The sequence below is a fragment of the Cariama cristata genome, unplaced genomic scaffold (assembly GCF_000690535.1).
Source record: "Cariama cristata isolate BGI_N322 unplaced genomic scaffold, ASM69053v1 scaffold9413, whole genome shotgun sequence".
NCBI classification, from domain to species: Eukaryota; Metazoa; Chordata; class Aves; order Cariamiformes; family Cariamidae; genus Cariama; species Cariama cristata.
In genome coordinates, this window is record NW_009610319.1 from 1,573 (window position 1) to 27,782 (window position 26,210).

A 26,210-nucleotide genomic window follows, 5' to 3' on the forward strand; every position below is an offset into this window, starting at 1 on the left:
TCAAGTTTCGGTTAGATCTGAAGCGAGTGGCATGTCTCGTAAGTGGGCAAGGTTGAATGTTTATACAGTTGATGTTAGTCAAGGGTAGTTCTGTTACATGTCTGACTGGCTGGCTTAAAATCCATGGACATACTTCTGAGAAGGATATTGAAGATACATCTGAGCTGTTGCACAGAAAAAGAAGAAAGTTCCCAAGATCTTACTGTATATTTTTCCCATGTGATTTTTTTTCCTTTGTATCTTCTTTTAAAAATTCAAATACTTATTCACAATAATTTTTTTTAAACCATCAAGAGACACATATTTCATTTGAAAGAATTTCTGTGTTTACTGTTAGTTAATATTTTGATTATTTTCATAGAAAAGTTAATCTTTTGATATATGCTACTACCCGTGTTTCTTCCTTATAAGGCACATATTTATTTTGGTTGTATTGTGACACACTAGGCAGAATTGTATTCTTCCACTTAACATTAACTTATGTCATCTAGGCACGGAAGGTCCTGGTGTCAGTGTCTCAGAGGAGAGACAGAGTCCTGCTGAGAGTAGTGGCATAACTGTCATCTATAACCCTTATGCATCCCTTTCTATTGAACAACAAAGACAAAAGCTGCCTGTTTTTAAGGTATGGAAGTTCTTTTTGGTATATGTAATCTGTTGTGTGATGTCTGGCTCTTATGTCTTTTTTTTTTTTTGAAAGAACAGTATAGAATCACTTTACAACATAAAATAACTATTTTATGACCTTGTTCTCTTTATTTATTGGAATTGATTGTCCTGTTTGACAACTGTTACTGACAGTTTTACAGGCTTTGTAGATTTATGTTATTTACTATATATTGTACATGTCATTTGTACATTTTAAAGAACTGTTTAGCTTTTGGCAGTAAACTCCATGTAAAATGAATTTACTGTGTCTGCTAGATATGTAAATATTGTAATTTTAATTATTTTCTTATTTTTGTACACATCTGGTTTTGATACTTAAATGTTATCTTCTCTTTCAGCTAAGAAATCACATACTTTATCTAGTGGAGAACTATCAAACTCTGGTGATTGTTGGGGAAACAGGTTGTGGGAAATCAACGCAGATTCCGCAAGTAAGTGTCTGTTTAAATTGGTAAAATCAGGTATTCCCTCAGGGGATTTTACATGAAACATTAAACCAGCAATGCAGAACTGCACTCTGAGAATGGAATTCACCTATGCTTGTGTGTGTGACCAAAAGGAGAGAAATGTAAGGAGGAAATAGCAGGAGCTGGTATCTCTGTAATATAAAACCTTCTTCCACTACAGGAAAGGACCATACGCAACAAATAAGTTTATGGTGGTACAAAGAGTAGTCACTGTGCTATAGTAGGTGTTTATTACTGTATCAGAATCATGTTTAAAGTTTTGTTGAGAGTATGTTTTTAAGAAGGGAAAAAAGTACACTTTTCTTACAAGCTTTCCTCTTGGAAATTTTTGGGATATTGTATTTTTTGTGGTTTTGTAATACTCACTCTTTTGTGACAGGATGAAAAAAGTCTGAGAATATTTCAAAGTTAGTTCTTGATTTTTAACTTAAAAAATTGCAGACCAATGATGAATGTCATCTGCTTCATTGTGAGCACAGGACTTGTGCTGCTTAGCTTTTTTTCTTAAAGGGATTTTTAAAATAAAATAAGAGAAAAAAATGAAGTAGTTCAAAAATACTTGAGACCCAAAGAACTACTCTTAGATGCTTTCTGCAAACCTATGTGCTTTGGAAGTATATATTGTACTCTATTACCTTTAATAGTGAGATTAATAATGCACAAAATCTCTAAGTAACTAATTTGCCTAAGGTCATGCATCAGTTAGTGTCAGAACCAGGAAAAAGCACATAGTGTAGAGAACTAACACCTGGCTGTAATCACAGCATGACCGATTAATTTCTTATCCTCAATGTTTGTTTGCAGTACCTAGCAGAAGCTGGCTGGACAGCTGAAGGAAGAGTTGTCGGAGTGACACAGCCTCGTCGGATTGCTGCTGTTTCTGTGAGTTTCTCCATGTCCAAATTTTCCCAATTTGTTGTCATTATGACCTCCAGTTTATTACCAGGTTTTGCTGAACAGCATGAATCCCAATGGCCTGGGCTCCTGAATGAATAGACATTTCTGCTTATCTTCCTCACAGAATTGCTGGTACTATACGCTGAATTCTGAAGGTCTTGCCAAAGGTTCCAAGTCCAGAATTGCAGATGTAGAAGCTTTGAAATAAAATTGAGTGGTATCAGCAGAATTGTGTACAGAAGTCAGGGCTGCGCAGGATTGAGCTATGATTGATTCTGGACTAGAATTGTGCTTGTGTGACCCTCAACTTTCACAAATAAAGTAGTGATGTAAATCTGTGTACAGTGACATAGCCAGTGGAAGAAAAAGGAGGTTGTGTACCTCTTTCTAGAAATGTATACCTAGTTTTTTGAATCTTTTTTTCAGTGTTTTTTCTTGATGGGGGTTTTGGGTGGTGGGATTATTTATTTATTTTTGTTTCCCCTTGTAAGAGTGTTGGGGAAAAGAAGAAACAATTTTATTGTAAGAAATCTTTTCATATACATAGTATGTCTCGGAGGAGAGCATAACATCAGCTGGATGTGCTATGAGAGGAAGAAGAGGAGATGCTAAGGGCAACAACTTGTACTCTGTGGTAATAGCCTGCACAGAAAGCATCCAGTGCTCCTTGTCTTCATAACTGCTGCCAAACACTGACTTAGTGGGCTGAAGTTTCTGCTGCAGCATTCTTTTTGTGCAGAAAACTGAGGTGCCATTTTGTAACCCTCATTTTTCCTGTTCTTTATAATGTATTAAAGTGTACCTGCAACAAATCAACTTACGTCTCTGGTAAAAATATAGTAAACTGAGCAGCTGTACAACTTGCTATTTCATCTCATCCAGTATTCTTTAACCAGATCCAGTATAGTTAAGAAAAGAGTCTCTAGCAGTGATCTGCCTCTTGTGCTTTGGGCAGTCCGCCTGCAGTGTCCTCCCTTTTCTCCTTCATAGGACAACCAGCTGACAATGCACAGTTCTACAGGATGCAACGATTTCTCAGGACAAACTTACTTCTCTTCTCCCTTTCATGTCTTACCACATTATTTTTAAGCCTAAAATAAAAAGATTACTTAATTATGGCTTAGTATATGGACACAGTGGGATTTTTCTTCAAGAATCTTTTTGCAAACTGGCTGGACTGTATGGCTGTTGCAGGGAGATGAGAGAGATAGCTGATGATTTATTGCCTTGTCTTGAACTGAAAATGATCTCTGATTTTAATAGATGTGCTTATCTATTTTCCCATCTAGAGCATGGGGACTGTCAGAAGTAAAGATAGGTAGCTGCAGAGGCATAAGGCATAGTTTAGACATTCTTGAACTTCTGCTTGCGTTACCCAGACTGACAATTATCCTGAATGCTTGGGCTGAAAGTGATGGAGTGATGAGCTTTCAAATGAAATCATGAATTCACTGCCTGTTGCTGTAGTTTCGAATATAACTCAAATGTCTGAAAGTAGCTTGCTCTTGGAATTCTACTAGGACTAATGTATGTATTGTGGAGTTTTATTGTGTCTTTAGCTATTAAATGTCTTTGTAGCTTGCTGAAACCATGGCCTGATAATACCTAATATTCTGTAGAATAAATCTGAATAACTCAAGATTTTTAGCTAAAGGAGCTATTGGCTTAAAACTGACCCAGGGTAGTACTGTTTCAAAAATTTTTGCTTCTTTTAATTATTCTGCCAGACCTCTGTCTGTTTTCCGCAAGGAAGATTCTGTATTATGAAAAGTACAGTAGCATCTTTATAAAAAAAAAAAAAGCCTGAGTAAGTTCAGGAACAGACCAGCTAAACTGATAACTTTTTTCTGCATGCCACATACCTGTACTCTTCCCCTTTTTGCATGCCAGCTGTGTTCCTAAATTGCACTTCCGCAATTGCTGGTAGGTGGTCCTTCCCCAGTGTTGTGACTGGTGGAGTGGCTGCCTTTGTAGGTCTGTCAGAGTACTTATCGCAGAAGGATGCCTCAGTTGCTTTCCTGAGTAGAAGCAATGTGAAACAGATTTATTAAGTTACACTAAGACATTTTAAAAGTATTTACCACTTGTATGTTCAGTATATGCTGTTGTGTCGAACAGAATTTGGTGTTTCAAGAGAACAAATAATTCTTTGGAAGCACTAGCTCTGTTCCTGTTTTGATGCCAGTTCTCTATGGATAAAATAATAGTACAATGAAGAAGTGTGCTGTGAGCTGTTTCTTGTTTATAAGAATCTGTTTTCTCAGGTTGCAGGCCGAGTTGCTGATGAAAGAGGTGCAGTGTTGGGGCATGAAGTTGGATATTGTATTCGGTTTGATGACTGCACAGATCCACAGGCTACAAGAATTAAGGTGAAACATGAACAGTGTGTGGTTACTCTGAAAGGGTTAGCTGAAACTCTTCAAGTACTTTTGCAAAATTAATGTGAACCTTGTGATACCCTGTAAAGACAATAGATAGCATTTCAGTTTTCCAGGTGGGTACCGCAAAAGTGTGCTTGAAATGGCTGTGGCTATCCAAACCTTAATAAAACAAGTACATGTTCTATTCTGATAGTCTGGCAGCCACCATTTTAAAACTAAAGGAGATTTTCAAGACGGGTATGACCAGATGTTGGTACAGTGCTAGTGTGACCTGATGTATCACTCAAAGTCATAGTGAAAAACTGCAGTGAATCACAGCTAAAATGTACTCAACACCCTAAAAATAGATTTTGATTAAAAGCGCAGATAAAACATAAGATGAGTAGGCTAACTGAGAGTAATTTGTTGTGGATCAAATAGCAAGCTTTGCAGCTGTTCTTTAGTGCTGTGAGCAATATTAATGTTGCTTGTGTTGCTACAGACGAGAGTTTGCTTTAGTTATGCTGGAATAGCAGTGATGATGAATGAGACAATTTACTTTTTTTTTTCTGAAGCTAGTATCCCTTTTAAAGTGAAAAAAATGGAGATTTTTGTTCATTAAATGCAGCTGAAATCTTGTTTTTGAGTGGGATGATTAATCATTTGGAGTTAGAAATTTGGAAGTTTTAGCTTGCACACCAGTTCCTGCCTCATTCAAGGCCACAGCTGGAGTCCCAGATCAAACTGCTGTTTGATGGCTACATAAAACTGGTGGGTTTCCACTGGCTAGTAGGAAGAAAGTATTAAATTAAAATGTTTTGTTTTGTTGAACTGTTAAGGTTTGCATTCTGGTCAGAAGTGTGTGATAGATATTAAGTAGCCTACTTTTAGAGGGTCAGGGCTGAATTGATGCACAGAGTGTTATTGGTAGAGCAGATTTAGCCATGTTACAGACAAGAGTAAAGAAACTTCTCTTGCCATGTTCCAGTGCTGTCAATCTGTTATTCTTTTTCAATAGAAAAATAAATAATTTTTTAAAATTCAGTACCGATTAAAAAGCGGGCACTCTGCTTATCTCTGCGTTAGCACTCAGAAATACATATTTGGCTTCCATAGCTGAAAACTGATCAGTTTAATAGATCATTAGAAAATTAAAGGCAAGGAAAAATTCAGGCAAAAGCCTAGAAAGTCGTCTTTAAAAATCACATAGCTAATCAAGACTACTTGATAGGGGGTTTTTATGTTTTTCTTTGCATTCACTTTTAGTTTCTAACTGATGGTATGCTGGTGAGGGAGATGATGGCTGATCCTTTATTAACAAGATACAGGTAAGGAAACATGGAATGAATGCTTGCTGAAGTGTAATTTGATAAACAACTGCTTTGCTTTTTTTTTTTTTAGACTGAGGTGTGGTTGTTATAAATTAAATGCCAAAAGATGTGAAAATTATTTTAGGAGTTTGACTTCTTTATATTGTAAAGACTATTAGAAAATCAGTTGATCATTGCAACACCAAACCTGGCAAGATTTGGTGCTGTGGTTTTGGAACAAGAGCTAAATGGGTCTCATGGAGTCTGATTTTCATTTACTGGTTTTAAGTTCTCTTTTTCTTTCTGATGCTAATAAAAAAAAAAACCCCACAACAGTCAACAAAGACAGTCTATTCTGGGATCCAGAAAACCTATGCAGTACAGTAAAGATAGACCTTTATGATTCTACCCCTTTTCAAAAGCTAGTCTGAATAAAGAATAGTATGTATGTACAACGTGGTGTTACGTACATTTTTCTTCCTACTTTGTCACTGCACTTTTTTAACTTCCATAGTTTTCTAAGTGGGTGTAAACAGTAATAGTCCATCAGCAGATTTCAAATAATGATATTTCTAGAAGAAGGGAACTGATTCTAGTGTCAATCAAACCATTTCTGAAATCTTATATTTCTGCTTTATTTACAGTGTCCTCATGCTGGATGAAGCCCATGAAAGGACTCTTTATACAGATATTGCCATTGGCTTACTTAAAAAGGTAATTTTTCTTAATGTTCTCTGTAACTGTTTTCAGTTTCATCCTTTTCGTTAAACCTCTGATCCTGATGGCTGATTAGTGAACCCATTTGAGAGAAGGTGATTTCTAGTTCCTCATTTATCCTACAGCCTCTTGTACATACCCAACTATTTACTTTAGATATCTTACACTCAGGATCCTCTATTTCCTCCCCCAGTGCTGAAATGTCTCTTTAGATGATATTAGCAAAAAGGTAGTCTTCATTCTGCTGCTGCTGATCATGTGAAGTGATCTGATAGGGGGTTGTTGACTTTAACCTACTAAAGATCTTACTCCCACTAGAAATTGAGTAAACTATAATGATTACAGACTGAATGCTCTTAAAATGAATATATATAAAACTCCAAACAGTCATCAGGTTGTTACATCTATGGGGTGATATGGGTTCTTCAGTTCATCAGCTGTCTTGTAGTTTCGAAGTATTTTTAAAGAGAAATTATTGGTAATCTGGATGCTCTAAAACTTGGTTCTAGCCTTATATCTCAGAAAATAGTTTTTACTCTGGATGTTCTTGGTCTCTGTCCTAGGTTCAAAAGAAGCGTGGGGATCTTCGACTGATTGTGGCTTCAGCCACCTTGGATGCAGAGGTATAGCTCACAGATTTGGTTTGAAATGAAGGGACTTTAAGTGGCAGCTCCGCTTATATTTATATACAGCTCATCGTTTGTGCTGCTTGCTGCTTGTGAAACACTACTGCTGTTTGAGTGGTGAAGGAGAGAGGGAGTGCAAGAAAAAAGCTACTATAGTTAGGTTACTGTGTTTTGTTTTCATTTTGTACTAGCAAACTTCTTTGGAAGTGAATTTAAATACGAGTCTGCTTTTCATATGTTGATGCATTTTTTCCTCTTATTGATATTGTTGTATAAAAAGATACTCTCTTGGCTTAATCTGGTCTAGTAGAAGACATTGGTTTAGCTCTGTTTTGCTGATAGCAACAATTTGAGACAATCATAGACCAGTAAAAATAAGTGATAAATGTGTAGATTTGATTTCAGTGAGATCTTACTTAGTTACCTGATTGACTTGTGGCCTGTGGAAACATGTAACTTATTAAAATGTTGTTGATTTAATTTTAAGTAGGAACAGAAGAAATGCTCTTCTTGATCAGAGCAGTGTTTCATCCAGCCCACTGTTCTGTCTGTAGCAGCAGCAACAATAGGAGATGCTGATGCTGTTTAGGGAGAGCGTATGAGCCTGTCCACCTGCTGTGAGTCTGTTCTCTTTGAGCTGCCTCAGCATCCGCAATGGTTGTAATAGAGATATTAGACAGTACATTATTCTAGTATGTGTTTATGGACCTGCTGTTTGTTAATTTGCCTTTGGATCCACTTGATGAAGCTGTAAGTTTCCAGGACATCATGTGAGAGCAATTTTCAGAAGTTTGCCACCTGCTGTATAACAAAGCACTTTATTTAATTTCTTTTAAACCTGCTAGTTTCATCAAGGACCTCCTAGTTCTAGTAGTGTGGGATTTTTTTTTATTTTTTTAAAAAAATCAAAACCAGTTTTACGTTTACTTTATCTGTCACTTTTGATTCTGTAAACCTCAGCTGTGTGTCTTCTCAACCTTCGGCTCCCCAAACAGAGCCCCAGCCTTTTCAGTCTGTCCTCATAAGGCAGCTACTCCATCTCCTTTATCATGTTCATTGCTCTTCTCTATTTTTCCTAACTACACTGTGTCCTTTATGAGATGTGGTAGTGAGAGTTTGCATGTAGCACTGAAGATGTGGGTGTACTGAGATTTCCTTTAGTGGTGAATATCATATGCCATAAATCTTGATAGTATACTGTACTTTGGTAGTACTTGCATTACTATATATTCCATACATTATACTTTATAACGTTACAATACTTTGCCTTTGCAGAATTTTAACTGCCAGAAATCAAATAGTTTACAGTTAATGTAAAAATAAGTTAATAGGAACAAAATGGTTAGCATGACTATGTAAACGTTTGTTTAAATACAGAAAGTTTATACCATCTCTGTAATGGTCATAAAAGTTGAGATGGATTCTGGGTTCTTAATGTTCATTCTTTTGCTATTATGTGTTTAAAATACTTCATGGCAGTAAATCTAAATTTATGAAGGTGTCTCACAATGCGTAAATCAAAAACTTACATAAATGAGCCTAACTCTGCTTTTACAAAGTGAGATCTTGGTGTTCAGTAAGAGCTGTGAAATTTACTTGCTCATCCAAAAATGGATGAGAATATGCAAGCCCTACCCAAAACTTTTAGGACCGATCGTTTCTAAGTTCTTCTTATCTTTGACTTTGCTATTGTTGTAGATCCAATAAAAAGTTTATATATCTGCTTTTCCCAGCTTTATCAGCTGATCTAATTAATTTTATTACCTCTTTTTGATCTTTGCTTCTCAAAGTAATAACCATGCAAGACAGTGTATTTGTGCTAAATGCCTGAAACCCAGACAGAATAGAAAGCAACGAAATCAAACTTTAAAATTTTAAAATTGGCACTGTCAAACTTATGAAGAAAACATCCAAGTCATAGTAATTTAACTTCTTCATGTCTTTAGGTTTCTCTCTCAGTTCTTTGAAATATCAAACTGAAAGTGTTTGTTTTTATTTTAATGTAGAAATTCAGGGATTTCTTTAATCAAAATGATACCGGTGACCCCAGCAAAGATACCAGTGTGATCCTTACTGTCGAGGGGAGAACGTTTCCAGTGGACATCTTTTACATACAAAGGTGTGTTGCTGTTTGATCTTGTCAGTGGTGATTAGGAGAGTGTGAAACTGTGGTGACATTTTGTCTAGGTTAGAGCTCAGAAATTCCCAGACCAATGGTGAGAAGGTATAACATCCCATTTGGGAAACATTTGGGTATTGCTTATAGCAGCAGACGTGTTTTTAAGCTTACTGTAGTGTAAAGGAAACAAATTAATTGCTGAAAGCTGATTCCCAAGGATGCATCATGAACAAAATGTGGTATGGCTGACCTATAGTATCCAAAAGGTAGCTCTCTATTTATTCCTTATGGAAGTGAGGAGTCTGTACTTATTTTTCTGCTAATGTCTCTGCTATTTTCTCTCACTGTAGTCCTGTTCCAGACTATATAAAATCAACTGTGGAAACTGCAATGAAAATTCACCAGATGGAGAATGATGGTGATATACTGGCATTTTTAACTGGCCAGGTATAGACATAAGCAATTTTTTTACTTTACAGCTCTGTATTGTGGGCTTTGTGAAGGCTCCTCAGTCTGCTGCTTTCCTTAACTGTGCTTACTTTAATCTCATTAAAGATGACAAACATTTCTGCATTGATGGGAGCAGTATTAGCCCAGTCCCAAAGACCTGTAGAAGATGTATGACCTGGATTTATCAAAGCTAGTGATGGATGATAGCTTTTCTCATTTAATGCTGTATGCTTTCAGCCTTGTTAATAAGTGGAATAGCGTGTGGTTTTTTTTGGGTGCTAGTCACACCTTCAGAGTTGTGAAATTGACAGTGAGTTGTCATTAATAGTTAAGGAAAATGGAATTTACATTTGTTAGGCTTAACATCTAAAGTCTTTGACAGAAAAAACAAATTGCTATGAGATAAAAATTTACTAGTCTCTTCTGCTCTATTTATGCCTGTCAGCTCACTTTGCATCTGAGAAGAGTAAATGGGAGGTAGCTTATTTTTCCAGTGAGGAGCTACCTTGAAAAGCTTCAATAACATCTTGCATATTTTCAAAAGAAATTCTTCATCCCTATTATTGATTTAACTTTGGAAGAGTGAATTGAGTATCTCATGAGACGATGTCTGAACATTTTGTTGTCTATGTTTGAGTGACATGCCACAGTTGATGTCTGATATTAAATGTGAAGCTGAGCAATAGGTGTTAATGCTGTTAGTGTGTCATTCCCGATCAAGACCCACAGCATTCTGTACTGTCAAAATAGACTGGCCTCCCATTTTGCTCTCACAGGTTGAGATACACAGGAAAATATGCCTGCTTCCTCCTGAACTTTGTTCACTCCTTCCCTTGTGATTTTGCTTGTGTATTTGTGATGTGACATTGTCTCAAATAACAATGAACATAAATATTTATATAAATATATGTTTATTATAAACAGCAATTTGTGTAAGAATATTACAAAATTGAGGGAGCTAGTCAAAAGATCCTGGAGTTTGAACAATTAAAATGATATTGTTTTGGTGCATTTTTTATATACAGGTGACAGCTATGTGATGTTAAAGTGAAACCTCTCTCATTCTGTCCCTTGTTTGCACTGGCTCTAGGAGGAAGTGGAGACTGTTGTTTCTATGCTCATAGAACAGGCTCGAGCCCTTTCTCGCACTGGAATGAAAAAACACCTCCGTGTTCTCCCCATGTATGCTGGGCTGCCTTCTCCTGACCAAATGAAAGTGTTTGAGAGAGTTTCTCACAGTGTCAGGAAGGTGAGGCTGTTGTGTATGTCTCAATTTCTACCACCCAGGAGGGTGTTTGCATTACACAGATTGTTTATACCAGGTTCACATCATGACTACTGCAAGTGCTTACTGAGGGGGACTTTCTGCATCTCCTAACACTGCCTGTCGATTTTCGAACTGTGAACCAGAACATGTTCTCTGACTTCCCTTTTTATCTTTGATCCATCCTAGACATGTCAGTTTTAACTCTCCTGTCTGCCTCATCAACTTTTCCATTTTTAAGAGTCTTCATACAACCTTGTATTTGTCTACATCCAGTTTCAGCTTCTTACGCTCTGAAGTCCTCTACTTTTACTTGGTTTTATTTCTTTTTGTGGTCTAAGTGTCTATGGCTGTTTTCCACCAGTAATGGAAAAATTAGTGACGGAGTGGGTAGGTGCTGTGTTTTCACCTAAGAAGCAAGATGAAACTTTGTTTTGACTTCTGCAAGTCTTGTTTGGATATTTTATGTCACAGAAGTGTATAATTGGTCATGATTAGTGCTTTCTGCTTAGGCAGAACCTGTGTTGGGGCTGCGATAAGCTGACAGAATTACACAGTGGTGACTTGTTATAATTCTTGTGCCTGCTGGAGTATAGCAAGTAAAATTGTTCATCTGGTATTAGAGAACATCGAGTATAAATACTTCTTTTCTCTCCAGGATATGATATTAGTCAATTAACTTCCAAGATTTACTTTTTTAATTTAAGGTGAAATAAGGATTAAATTTCCTTCTGTCATCTGGGAACAATTATTTTTTAATATTTTAGGACATATGTATAAGTGTGTCTCTGCAGGAATACTGAACATGGAATGCTTAATCAACTCTGTTCCCCTCCTATTCCCTGCCTCACTCCGATGTTACAAGTTAACAGTTCAAAATAACTGAGAAGCAGAAAGAAAGTATTTTTAGTTTGCTATGTAAGAACACTTAATTTACGGTCAATTAATGTTTTCTCTGCGAACACTGCCAAGTTCCTCTTTTACAAAGAGAGAATAAATTTGAATAAGAAAGTGATTGTGAAGCTGTAAAAACTGGGCTTATTTCAAGCTGACAGCTCTTTGAGAGTCGTTAAGCGTTGGAATGGGCTCCCCAGGGAGGTGGTGGAGTCACCATCCCTGGAGGTGTTCAAAAAACCTTTAGATGTGGCGCTTCAAGACATGGTTTAGTGGGTTTAATGGGTTTAGCAGGCATGGTGGCATCAGGTATACAGTTGGACTTGATGATCTTTGAGGTCTCTTCCAACCATAATGATTCTATGATTCTGCTGCATGTACTGTATCCTTTTGTACTCTAGAATGTGTTTACTGGAACTATCATATCTGAGATCTTTTGTGTGGCTTGTATTTGAGTCCTGATGCACTGATGTTGGGGCTTGGTAGTGTGATTGAGTTTGGGGAGTTCACAGTATCCTCGTGTCTGTATCTGTAGGTCATAGTAGCCACCAACATTGCTGAGACCTCCATCACAGTTCACGGAATTGCATTCGTAATTGATTGTGGTTTTGTGAAGCTTAGGGCCTATAACCCCAAAACAGCCATCGAATGCCTTGTGGTGGTACCAGTATCTAAAGCTTCGGCTAATCAGAGAGCAGGACGTGCAGGACGGAACCAGAAAATGTTACAGGCTTTATACAGGTCAGTAATTTGATGTTTAGGGAGATGAACTTGCTGATGTGACTTCCATTTTGTTTTACAGTGGTTGTAGTGTTAGATTAAAGAGAACAAAACTGTCTTTATTCTTTCAGCAAGAGATAGAAATTTCCTTTTGTTATTCCTCTGGCTTATTTAGAAATACATTTTTCATATGTGCTAAGCGTTGGAGACTGAATCCTTTTATGAATCAGAAACACAAATTGAGCGGGGTAGGTACTATGAGATTGTCAGCAATTGCAAACCTGTAATATTAATGCAACTCTTAGAGTGGTGAGTCTGCTAAGAAGTTTATTTTTTAATGCTTTTGGTTTCTGAGCAGTTGCTTCCATTTATAATACCCACCTACAATGCTCTCTTCTGTGACTAAAGTCTCCTTTAGACTGTGCCTCTTGACAAAGGACTCTGGAAATCCTTTAGATAACTGAGGGAAAACTTCTTTGTGTCTCCTTTTTCATAGGAATAGGTGCCAACCCCACATGATTCTCTTGAATCAATGACTTTGGCACTGTACAAAAATTACTGTTACAAATAAATCTGTTGGCCACCTAGCAGTGTTCAGAAAGCTGCAATCCAACTGTCTCTGTTCTCAGATGTTTATTGAGAAAAGGCATTGGAGTTGAGCTCTGCCATTGCTTATGTGCCTCAGGTTCCCTCTAGTTTTACCAGAGCTTTGAGACTTAAAAAGATCAAGCATATTCTTTTAAAATGTGTGTGTGCTTGCCAGCAGTTGCCACATTAAACAAAGACATGATTTATTCTCTAAATTTGTGTGTCCAGCAAGAATCAGGAGAGAATGTCTGCTGCATAGTATATCGAGCTTAAATAGCTTTTAAAGTATTTTACTGGAGAAACCATGACTATGCTGAAGTTATTTTTGTGTACTCAAGAGCTGGCCTAATGAGCACTTTAAGAAACATTTTAACGGAGGAAAAAAAAAAAAAAAAAAGAAAAGAAGAAAGTGCAGAGTGGACAGAAGTAGAGAAAGTGTACACTGTCTTTGTCTTTGGGAAGGCCTGAGACAGACCAGAGATAGAGGAGGGTTCTGTCTAGAAATGAAAATAATTCAGGTGAAAAGAATGTATTTCTTGTCTTGATTTGGAGTTTTAGTTCAACATTCAGATGCGTGTGACTTTTTGTTTAGTGCAGAAGACTTGGTTAATGGAAAGTGCAGGGATTTTGACCTTAGATGAAGTATTTTTCCAGACTTAGACTTTATAGCAAATGTGCTTTTAAGTAGGCATTGTTAAATAAATTGTTTTTCAATCCTTCAATGCTTTTTAAAGGTCCTTTTTTTTTTGAGTGGTTACTAAAAAGAATGTTCTTATACTGAAAGCACGCTGGTTTTGAAATTTTCCATGTCCCTCCTTGAAAAAAAAAAAAAAGCCTTTTTGTAGTATTGCACCCTGCCTTTTATTTTCTGATAAAAATATTAAACAGAAGAAAAATAAAGCATTTCCAGATTTCTGTGAAGAATTTATAACATTTCAAAGTGAAGTATGGGTGGGTCAACTACAGAATCAGCAGTGTAGCCAAAACCATTGAATTTTCTATTTAAATTGGAATATCTTAAAATACTTTAAATATCTTTGAAATACTTAAAATAGATTTCTTTTAACACCTGTTAGGTATTCATACTCAATAATTTTAACTTAAGGCGGGTATGATGCTATTGTGTTGACTGCGTAGGGTGGGATTTGAAACTCAGTCCCAAACTGCCTTGTTTTCTCATGCAACAGAGGAGGACTTTGAGAAGTTGCCAAAGTCCACTGTTCCTGAGATGCAGCGCAGTAACCTTGCACCTGTCATCTTGCAGCTGAAGGCATTGGGAATCGACAACGTGCTCAGGTTCCCCTTTCTTTCGGTGAGTCCTAGGCTGTAACGTATGTCATCTTTCTTTAGTGTGAAGAAAGATCACTAGATGACCTGTTGATAACTCACAGAACCATTAAGCAGTAACCATTGCCATGTTAATTTGGAAAGAATACCTCAGTGACCACTATCGGGCAGCAAAATATGTTTTTGGGAATCAACTAGTGCAAGTAATGTGTGTGACAACTTAGAAGCAGCAACTGTTTGTGTTCTAAAGTTTGCTGTGTTGAGAAGTCGAGAAAGGCGTAGAAAGACAAACTCTGAGATTCTGCAAAACTGTAACTGTAGTCCCTTTGGATTAAATTTATGAAGGAAAAAAAAAAATCTACAGAACTAAACCTATGTTTGTCTATCTTGTTAAAAAGAGCAGTACCAATTTTTAGATTTGCTTTCTGTGAAGTTTTTAGCTACTCTTGTATTGATGTGAAAAACTAGTCAAGTAGCATTTGAAGAGAAAGTTAAGTAATTGTTCTGATCGCCGCTGAGATCACTGTTGGACAAAGCAAGTGTGCCTTTTCTAGCTTGGATCTTGAGAGCATTGTAGTGATGATGCTGAGCCTGTTGTGGTGGTTTTGACGCACAGCACTGGCGGTCAGTGGAAAGGTGATAGGAAGGGTCTTCTTCTTCTGAAGGAGCTCTTTCTTCATTTTGCATAAGTAGAAAGATAGGTAGTTGGAACTTAAGGATTTTGCGAAAGAGGAAGATCTAAGAATTTTTATGAAAACTTATGTGTTCTATGATGATAACTTTAAACAATGCACATTTTTTCTTCACAGCCACCCCCTGCACAGTCAATGGTGCAAGCTTTAGAATTGCTGTATGCTTTAGGAGGTAAGAATATTATGCTTTTCTTTATTTGTAGTTATGTTACAAGAGTTATGAAAAAATTATTAATTTGGATTTGGTGATTGGATTGACATTAATCAAACTTGCATTTAAGAGCTGTGCTTGGAGGAAGAGAAAACGCACCCTTGACTGGTGGAAACTTTTTGTTAGTGTGTTTTTAAAATGTACCTCATTCTCCTCTGAATTTGCTTTCTCTTCCTCTGGTTATTTCAGACAGGTAAGCAAGAAAAGGCAGGAGTAACTTTCTGGGAGGAACCAGAAATCTATTGCACAGAGTATAAACTAGAATGTAACTGTTTAGATTGGGCAAATGTGTATTTTATAGCTATCTTTTGTGTATCTTCTTGCACCATCATGGGAGGAACCAGCTATCTGTCTGCGAACACCACTGATGAGAGTGTTGGCTTGATTCTCTTAGGTAGATCCTCTGCATTTCTTCACTTCTTACAGAGTGGTATGAAGATACAAATGGAGTTTGGATGCTAATTAGACCAGTAAATGAGTTAGACACTAAATTTACCTGCATCCAATTAGATAAGCTGTTAGATACTGACGATCTTAGTGTGGTGATCTTTCATTTTGTGTTACTGTACCAGTGATGGAAACATATAGCACTTGCAAGTATAAACAAAAGAAAGTTGAAAGTAAAGGTTTGACATCTCTTTCACAATCAGACTGATTGTAATAGCCTAGAATTTAGCAAGCTTAATATAATTACTACTTTGCTTATTCATTGATCAGACTTTAAAAAGCATAGTGTATCTATTTTAAATTTTTCTATTTGCGTGTTACGTTCATTATCTGATCTTGACGTGTGTGCAGGAACTCTGCCTAAATATTGTAAGTAAAATCTGATGCTTGAGTTTGGCAGAGGGCAGTCACTGGAGGCTAGCATGAAACCCAACAGAGTGTGCTTCTCGATGGCTTAGCAAAGCAAGGGTCACATGTTAGTTTTCAGACCTTCTCGTTGATACGATTTTGAAGGTATGACTGACAAAATTTATCAAGAGCTAATCTAGTTATAATTGAAAAAATGAGTTCTAGTCCGTGCCTCTGCTCTGAATGTAGTACGGTTTATGGCTAAGAGACTACACCTCATGTAGTGTGGTGCTGTTGATGTTAATGTTGTTGGTCCTCAGCTGAGACAAAGTTCAAACCTTTAGCAAGTCAACTGTTCTATCAGCTATGAATACATGATGCAACCACTCAAAAAAAGCCCTGATCATTCCTAAAGGCAGCACCTTTCCTCATGGATGAATTGGAACTATGTTTCTCACACTCAGTGTCTCTGTGACAGTGCACAGCCTGCTTGCTTTTCATGCTTTTAAATGCTTAGGAGCTCATTTGCATGCAGCTCACAAAGAGAGTCTGCTCTAGTTTTAGTTTTGAACTTCTGATTGTGGACAAATGAACAGATACACACAAACTTCTAATGAGAAGAAGAAAAAGCTAGTCTAACAGACCTTGAGAGCATAATTCAAAGCACTTTTCTACTATTTAGCTACTTAATAGAATATCTCTTTTTATTATCTTCTCTGAATTACTAATCACAGCTTGTTCTCAAATTTGGTAGACAGTCTGAACAATGCTCTTAGTCATATGGTTTAGTTTTAGGTAGGCTTGCGAGGAGCAGGGAGTTGGACTCGATGATCCTTATGGGTCCCTTCCAGCTTGAGATATTTTATGATTCTAAATGTGTTAATTTTGGTTTTATTCATTATGCTGCTGTTGGATACCTATAACACTCAAATTGCACTGTAGTAATATTTTTATACACAGTTTTCAATACCTGTTTGTTGTGGTGACTGGAATGTATGCTGTCTAATTTTGTTTATAGGAAGAACTGTTATATTGTTGGTTTTTTTGACAGCTATTTATTCTTCTTGGATGCAACAAACTTAAAGTAGAAACTTGACACAAGAAAAAGTAATCGAAGTGAAACTCTGTTTGACTTTAACTCAGTGTTTGTAGTTAATTCAAAGTTAACAATATTTGCTCTATAATGTAAACATGAGGAAAAGTGTAGTGTAAAGGAGACTCTGTAGGTTTTAGAAGCTTCTAGAGGTTTGTGGCTGGTTTTGCATCACTTACAAATGCTGTATTGTAACTTGTCAGTCTGCTCTCTTCTTATTCTCAGGGAGCTGTGACTCTGTACTTGGCCACGGTTTTGCTCTGTGCTGATTCAGTTCCATCTTGCAAAGGAGGGTTTCACTTAAGGCACTTGGTTCTTGGCAGCCTTTTCAAGCTTGGAACAAGGACCTTCACAGTGGCGCCGAAGCATGTTGCAGGGATGAATTCACAGCCAAAACCACCTTAGGGAAATGTAGAGGAAAGGTCAATAAACTCACTGATTAGCTGTTTGATGTTTTGTCAAAAGTGTTATGCTCATGGTAGCTTCACAGAGAAGTACAGAGCTGTTACTCTCTTGGCTGCCCAGCTTTTATAGCAAAGCAGAGAAGTGCTGATGTTGGTGTTTAAGATGGAACGAAATATGTGTGCATCTGTGCAATACATGGATTCGCTCTCCAATTTTTTGCTGAAGTTTAGGGTTTTAGGTGGTTTGTTACGGAGATTTTATATAAGTTGTAGAGGTGAAGCTGCTCAAGTGTTTGCAGGTGCAGTAGGGATTAAATTTCTCTTATGCAAGCTAGAACATGTATTTCATCATTTGCATTGTAATAGCATGCAAATGTGCAGTTTAGGGTCAGGACCCTATTGTGCCAATACGGTGCCAAGAGAAAAACTTGTGCAGAGCAGATGCTCTTAAGGTTGAGATAGTTCTGTTGAATAAACACATCGCTGGTTTTAGGCTGATTATTTTTACAGTGATGCAAACTGATGACATCAGGAGTATCTCTTCTCAGCCTTCTCCTTTGATACCCCTTTGAAAGTCTGAGTTGTCAGTTGGAGTTTATTGTTTTTAATCATAATTTAGGAGGTAAATAAGCAGGTAAAAAGTGACTTTATTCTTAGCTTTACTTCAGATCCAAGATTTTGTTGAAGATTTGTTTTTAAGTTGTCACCTATCAGAAACAACCACTCCAGCTGAGTGTTTTAATCCCTCAGCCTGTCACGTACTAGTGGTTGTAACTTGAAACTTTTTGGTAACACAGTACTTGAATAACCCCTCCTGAGCACGTTCAATAAAAATCTTTGCAGTATCTTTTTCTAAGCAGAGCTTCAAATCTACAATTTCATATATATATACACACATATGGAGACACATAGATAGATAGATAGATAGATACATGTATAAAGTGGTTGCTTCCAAGACTATTTCAAGGAAACTTTTACCTATTCCAAACTAGTATGCATTGCCGGCCTATTGTGTATGTTCAGGCTTACTGCTACAAAGACATCTGTGCACAAGCTGTGTGTGTGTGTATATATATATATGTATATATCTGCATGCAAAATTGCTTTGAGATTTGTAGGATTCAGCAGAAGCCAAAGGATTTTGGCTTGATGTATCTGTAGAAAGTTAAAAAGATGGTAATTTCTCTTTTTTCCTATTTAGGAATGCAGTTATCTTTCTGTAGATGAAAGATGACATACTCTAAGCCATTAATTGTGATAGCACTAAAACTTCTCATATTGCACTGGTCAAGTGAAAGCTATCATACCTTAACTTTTACAGTTTCTGTGACTTTGTGTTTAAATATATTATTTCATCATTTCACATAAGCTGCCTTTTGTACTGTTTCTGAGGAAAACATTGTGATGTGAAAAGCCTATTAGGTTTTGTTGAAGAGTGTAAGGGTGTGGTGAGTGAATTAATACATTGTCATAATAAGTGAGATGATAGCATATCAAATAATAAAGGAAAATAAACACTTGGTAGAGGTATCTGTGGTTTTAGATATGCTGACGTGAGTTATAGGAGATCTCATTCCTTCATTTGTGGTTTTGCTTTTCTCTGTGAAACATAACTGAAGTACAACTGTGGTTTTTTTGCTACCACAGTTTGACAAATAATATGTTTATATAATGCGTGGGCTACAGTTGAGTTTCCTCAGTCCACTCTACTGTGGTGATTTATGCAATCTACAGTGCCCCAAAGTCCTGTTATCGGCTTCTCGTTAGTCCCTCCTGTGCAGATTTTTCTCTTCTATTCTGCCTCCTTGTCATACGATATACAACTTGGCTGACAGTTTAGTTATTGATCCATCAAGCAGACTAAACTGTAGAGAATCTTCATCAGATCTATATCTCTAGTTTGCATTATATAAAGCTTAAATTATTTTTCTCTGTGACATAAGCAGATGTGACTCAGAAAAATGACACCCTACCCCACACCCCCCAGCAGTGCTTCCTCTTTCTATGGTTATGCCTGTTCCATAATTATGCCCATTTTTATTCTCATCGGGACTCCTTCTGCTTCCTCTCCCCATGAGCAAAGATGTTGCTAAATGCTTAAAAAGGAGAAGCATAAGTCTAACAGCTTACGGGGACTCTGGCCATTGCAGATTTTCTAAATCAATGGCAGTAGCAATGGAACTTGGTCAAAATGAAGAAACTTGTGCGTTCATATATATTTGAAAAAAAAATAAAATATACTGGTGATCCATGGGAGAGTAAATGGATATTAAGGAGTGCCTTTAAGCTTAGTTTAATATGTGTTCAGCAACTCTTAGGTGCATTTGCTGTATTTTAGCTTGTAATTTTGCTCTTTAATACACATTAAATTGTTAAAGAAGACTTTGTGGGCTATGTCGCCTGTGTCACAGCTACACTTATTAATATGCTGCAGGTTTGGATATGCACTGCCGTTTAACAGAGCCTCTTGGAATGAGAATAGCAGAGTTTCCTTTGAATCCTATGTTTGCAAAGATGCTTCTGGAATCAGGTAGGAGAAAAAAAAATCAGATTTTCTTCATAGTCTTGTCATGAGTAGAGGACACTGCCTCTTGTAGTGTAGTATTAGACATTTACTTAACTTGAAACAAACTGTATGCTTCATCTTGGTATGGTGTTTAGTGAAAAGAATTGGTTAAAGTCATGGAACTCTGTAATAAATAATAAGTGTAACACATTTAACACACTAATAACACTGACACATTTGTCTTCCGAGTTTTCCATTAAAAATATTCACTGTTACACTAAAAAAATCCAGGAGTTTAAGTATTTTTCTTTTATAGACTGTAAAAATATATTCTGCTTCTTTTCCTTTTTATTCTATATGGAGGTAAGTTGAATGGAAGAAGATTTCCTTTACTGAATTTCTCCACTTACTCCTCAGGAAATTTTGGCTGTTCCCAGGAGATTTTGACAATTGCTGCCATGATGCAAATTCAAAACATTTTTGTGATCCCTCCAAATCAAAAAGCTCAGGCTGTAAGTTCAGTCATGTCTCATTTTCTTTTTGTTAGTTCCACATTTCTGGATGTCTGCCAAGTATTTTATTGATACCCATTACAGACTGCAAGTTCGTATGAAAATGAAGCAAGATCTTGAATTGTACTTATTGGTTATAGGTAAAAGAAGAAACTGAGTAACAGTAGGAACCTCAGAGTCCTTTACTAGTGTTAAAAGCCTCCTTCTGAGGACCAGAAACATGAAAGGTTATAAACCAATATTGGTCAGCATAAGAGTTTGCCAAAAAAAACCAAACCTCCCTAAACAGCACTTCCTTTCAAGAGAAACACAAAAGAAAGTATTGGGATGTAGCAAGTTCTTAATAGGTAGCAGGAGCTTAATTTTAATGCATCCCACTCTTGGATTTTGGGGGTTCATTTTCAGTTCATTCTTCTAATTTCAGTTTTAGAAGTGCTCCTGAATATAAGTAGGCTAGTAAATTATTGCTGTTGCCTAGAGGAACTACCCTACATGGTAAGAATATTAATAGTCACTAGGAAATGCAGAGATGATGGGAACTGAGCATATTGGACATGATTTCTGTAAAAACCATTCTGCCTATAAAAATATACTACTTCTTCTCCAGGCCAGGCAACACAGAAAGTTTGCTGTAGAAGAAGGTGATCATCTCACTATGCTTAATGTTTATGAAGCCTTTGTCAAAGTAAGTCAGTTCAAGTGTATATGGATTTGCAGGAATGGGAAACACTTAAGGTCTTCAAGTTCTGATTCTGGAAGTTGTGGATATAGCATCCTCAAAGCTGAGAACTTACTAAGTCTATTAAGTGGTAATTCTTCTTTAAAGGATATTCTGGTCATATTTTACCACAAACCTTCTGTAGTTCTTCTGAATAGGGAATAGGAAGAATTTGGTTTGGGTACAGCACAGAAGTCTTATGGGTAGACAACTGTATTTTCAAGGAGACTGGGATTTTTGAAAGGGCCTAGGAAAAATAGATATCCAAATTCCAAATGAAATTCATATTCTCTCATCTTTTCTATAGGTGTATCAGAGTTTTACTGATTGTAAACTAAATCTAACAGTCTTTTTTTTTTTTTTTAAATTGTCTCATTGAAACAGAGAGTATGACAATCAGTGACCTTATGTATTTACCCTAAGGTTTAACACCAATCTTATTACTTCTCTGTAAGATGAGGTTTTACTTAATGGTTTTGAAGTGCTTGTAGCTATTTGGGAAAACTATATTTTGCTGGTAGAGAGCACGTCTGTAATAATATATTTGCAACAGTGTTCAGTTGAAGCAGTATAACCACTCAGGTGTTTAAAAGATGACTTCCCTCTTCCCGACCCCAAAGCAATCAGTCAGACACCAACTGAAATTTTGCCATTTAAATTTTACATCTGCCTAATTCTCTTACAAACAGCCAAATGCAGAGGCTGTTGGACTAAGTGCTGGCTTCTGGAGAAATAGCTCTTTGCATAGAGAAGACCAGTGAAAACAGTGTACGGAAAATGTTGTTTACATTTTGAGACTGAAAACAGCCTAGTTTATATACGATGCTTTTGTGTGTGAGAATGGAATGACTGATGCTATTCTGTTTCACCACATATGAAGAAATGAAGCACATCTGTATGAAAATAGCCCATGGCATTTGTTCCGCTGCTATTTAGATGTTGTTTGCAACATGTTTTGTAGTTACTGGTGTTATGTAGCCTGGTTAGTTGCTATGTAAATAGGTAATTTTCAGGGAAAACCTCAATATATATGTTGTAGGAGAGAGAAGAAAAACAGAACAAGGCTATGTGATCCAAGAGATTGGGTTTTGTTTTGCTGATAGTGTTTCATTGTAATCTTTTCTATTCTTCTTGCTATACAGCACAGCAAGAGCTCGCAGTGGTGTCAGGAACACTTTCTCAACTACAAAGGGCTTGTTAGAGCTTCTGTTGTAAGAGAGCAGCTGAAAAAGCTCCTTGTCCGCTTTAAAGTGCCAAAGAAGTCCAGTGAAGGTGAAATTTTTTTTTTTTAACCTGTTGTCCAATACATATTGAAGGTAGTCTCCAAATTGTCAGTCTGCTTCCTGCTTTTCTTTTAACCTTTGAAGTATTTTCTCCCTAGCCTAAAAATAATGTTAATTAAAACCATATTTTTCTCCTAAAAATGACTACAGAAGAGCATTTTAGCCCATTTTTACAATTAACATGTAGTCAAGTCTTCATTAGTTAAGTTTTCCAGCAAGAGATTGTCACCAGTGATTAAATATGTAATGGACAGACTTACCAAAAGAGTCATAAACAGATCACCTTGTTTCCTCTTTTGACTTTTCAAAAAGCTGTTTTTCTAGTACATTCAAAACAATGTACAGTTATTGGGAATCTGATTTCCAGCTGTGCTGTGCGTGCATGGATGCCATGGCTACGTTTCAGCACTTGTCTCTAACTGCTCTGAAAAGTCAGACTTCTGTGCTTAGCTGTCACACAAGATTGCTTTAAGGACTGGAAAACTATCTTCATGGAGACACCAGTGGCAATGGTAGTTTTTTACGTAGTAATTTTGATGTGCTGTGAAATTGAAGTCAAAAGAGATTGCAGGGTTTGGCTGCCTTCAAGCCTTTGCTATCAAAGCCTGGTGCAGTGTGAAAAGTTGTGAGATGATTAAGTGGTATTTTAGGGATTTTTGCCGTTCCATTGACTCAATTTACACAATAATTCTTTTCTTCAGGTGATCCAGATCCCGTTTTGAGATGCATAGTTTCTGGATTCTTTGCTAATGCAGCTAAATTCCACTCTACTGGAGCTTACAGGTAAATCTATATAGCTTCATTACAACTGTTGCATAGTTTAAAAGCTCCTTTGACTGGATACGTCTAAGTATAATCAACAAGCAGATGCTTCTCTAGACACCTGCAATAAGAAACACATAACATTTGATTTACTAAATATTTTAAGTTTTGTATCTTCAAACTGCTTCAATGTTTATCTCTTCTATTTGGCAAATGTAAATAGAGTTATTGACAGTAGGAAGCTGTTACTAATAGTAATTAGCTTGTGTTAATACAAGCAAGTACAGTGTCTCTGTTGTAGCACTTCCAGTGCACTGAATAAAAGCCTGAAACACTACGTTTTCTTCTAGTGTAGACGGAACTCGTTTAGGATGTTAAATTATCATTTCTTTCTTTGGCCAAGATTTAAGCCTGGTTTCATCTGAAAGCCTGTTCATTAAATGCAGATGTTTTTCATTTGCTCCAGCTCTTTCATTGTTGCCTTTTATTAAACATTCTTACTGGGGATGAAAGAAACCAAATGTTAAGCAATAAATAGACGCACAATCTGAAATAATATCTTGCTTTCAAGGACTATCCGTGATGACCATGAACTTCATATCCACCCCACTTCAGTGTTGTATGCAGAGAAACCTCCACGCTGGTAAGTTAAAGCTGCTTTCACTTGCTTTGTGATCTTTACAAGACGTTCTCAGCATCCAGACATTTTCATGAGTGACTTTTCCCCATCAGTGGAGAAATAGATGTAGAAGGTCATGGTTCCCACAGAAAGAATTAAATTGGTATTTCCTTTGCATCTTTTTGTAGGCAGTATCCAAATAAATCAGGGAAATAGAGTGACGTTAACTGTCAAAAAAACCTGCAAAAGTTGGAAAACAGAGTCAGGTGACCCTTTTTTAATAGGCAGGATATTTTGCACTGCATATTGGTCTCAAAGTGGTCTCTGTACCTAGATAGAATTAGGATTAATTTACTTTTATGAAGCCTATTAAGTAAATGTCCTGTCAAATAGATGCTGCAGTAATTGCAAATGGCTGGCTAGGAGAGGGCATACATGTCAAATGCATAATGCAAAAAGTTTGAGAGAAGTTATGGCTGTCTAGCAGATTGAGGAAAGAAGTGGTTGTACCTTTGTATTAGCTGGGGTATTACAATTCCATTTGTCTGCCAAAGACGCTCAGATAACAATTAGAAATGTGTTTCTACCTACCAGGTCAGCATGATCAACCTGAAGTATTTGGACTCTTGTCCTTTGCCTGTTGTTAAGACTCTGAAGGATAAACTTGACCAGTGTCATCTGTTATCTTTGAATTTGGGCTCCTACACCTGTTGTGTAGGGTTTGCAGAGGTGTAACTGATTGAAACGTAGCCATCAATTACATTGGCTCACAAAATAAAAATAAGTCCAGCTCACTTGTTCTTAACTGTACCAATCCTTCATGGCTGAGTTGAGCTAAAGTAATTTTTGCCACTGAAACCAGCCTGATTCACTTCTGTTGTGCCAAGTTTTTTTAACGTCCTGTCACTGCTTTTAAAAATAAAACACAGTTTGTTTGAAATAACAAAGAGAATACTTTGCAGATATACTTGTGAAATTTTCTAGCTTACAGGATGTAAGTAAGATCCTGAAAGATTATAATAATAAGACAATAATAAGAATAAATTGAGAAGAAATTAATCTGGAAAGAAAATCTAGTGGTAGGAGAGTACTGGAAGAATTCTTTGCTCCAGCACACACTCCCTCCAGGGCTCAACTTTTAGATGATGAGCCCTCAGCATGGAACTTCCATCCCAGCCTGAGGCACTTCCAGACATATAGAAAAGCAGAACTGTAGACAGGTAGCTGGAGGTCTTAACTGGCAAAACCTTAAGACTGCTCTTTGCTTCACAGCCTGTTTGCTGTTGGTGGCAGCAGTATTGCTAGAGTTTTTGGAAATACTGATTCTGGGCTGAAATCTCTTTTTGGACCCCTGTCTTGCAGAACAGGCACAGAGCTGTCTTCCAAGGCTGTGTGGTATTGCCACTGCCAGCCTAAAGATGCTGCTGGCTCATGGCATCTTATAAGACAGGAGTTTAACTTGCTCAGCAACGCTGGTTTCAGTGCTGCTGCTGCCTGAGCACCCATCCTATGTTAAGGGCTTCAGTTCTCTGTCTGTCACAGTGTATATAAAATGCGTAGTCATTCTTGTTTGTTTTCGTCAGATTTCTTTTTAGCTCTATTAGTTGGTATGTCTCAGGCTGCATTTGGCAGAGAAGACAATTTTGGACTGTTTCCTCTTTGCTTTTGAGAGTAAAATACGAATTAATGAGAGACGACAGACCTTGTGGTTTTGCACCTCTACTGTGTATGGAAGGCAGATAATGGCTTACTGTTTTGGTGACTAACCCTTCAACACGTGGGTTTGTGCTTCCTTGGTAAAAATGACTTTCCTTACTGAAGGGTGACTTCAGAAATAGGTTGCCCATGCCAGCAACCTGTTCATGCTGGCAGCAGGGATTGAGTCCACATGACTGTCCATTTCTAAATCTCTTACCAGGTGTTCTGGCAGTAGTTAAAGAATGATTTCTTCCTCTAATCCTCATCTTACTTGTCTGCAGACAGGCACCAGGCATAGTCATGCTGTGATTTGTGCCCTGGTTGTTACAGGTCCGGGGTTTTGGTGCTTTTGACATCCTTCCTTGTGGTATCACAATGTAACTAATATTCTCTCTTCCAAAGCATCTGTTATGAGTCGCCCTTGGCCCCATTATAAGAAATATTCTTTCTCCTATACCTTGTATCCATATGTCCTGGTAGTATGTGAAGTAGTTTTTAATGGCAGTCTAAAGGTTGTCTTTAATGTAGAGTACTCTGAACAACCAGAGG

General features: G+C 37.1%; 1 protein-coding gene across 1 annotated transcript in view; it reads left to right on the forward strand.

The window, feature by feature from the left end:
• Positions 1 to 491: 491 nt before the first annotated feature.
• Positions 492 to 26,210, forward strand: part of LOC104159838 (probable ATP-dependent RNA helicase DHX35) — a gene marked incomplete at its 5' end in the record, with an annotated part of 28,825 nt that continues 3,106 nt past the window's right edge. Inside the window, 20 exon segments of the mRNA XM_009697849.1 lie at positions 492 to 625; positions 1,008 to 1,100; positions 1,941 to 2,018; positions 4,298 to 4,402; positions 5,660 to 5,721; positions 6,348 to 6,417; positions 6,984 to 7,043; positions 9,053 to 9,165; positions 9,516 to 9,612; positions 10,706 to 10,864; positions 12,309 to 12,490; positions 12,492 to 12,514; positions 14,269 to 14,393; positions 15,178 to 15,232; positions 19,998 to 20,093; positions 20,487 to 20,581; positions 21,189 to 21,266; positions 22,442 to 22,571; positions 23,284 to 23,365; positions 23,916 to 23,987. Coding sequence (XP_009696151.1) covers positions 492 to 625; positions 1,008 to 1,100; positions 1,941 to 2,018; positions 4,298 to 4,402; positions 5,660 to 5,721; positions 6,348 to 6,417; positions 6,984 to 7,043; positions 9,053 to 9,165; positions 9,516 to 9,612; positions 10,706 to 10,864; positions 12,309 to 12,490; positions 12,492 to 12,514; positions 14,269 to 14,393; positions 15,178 to 15,232; positions 19,998 to 20,093; positions 20,487 to 20,581; positions 21,189 to 21,266; positions 22,442 to 22,571; positions 23,284 to 23,365; positions 23,916 to 23,987 — 1,909 coding nt within the window.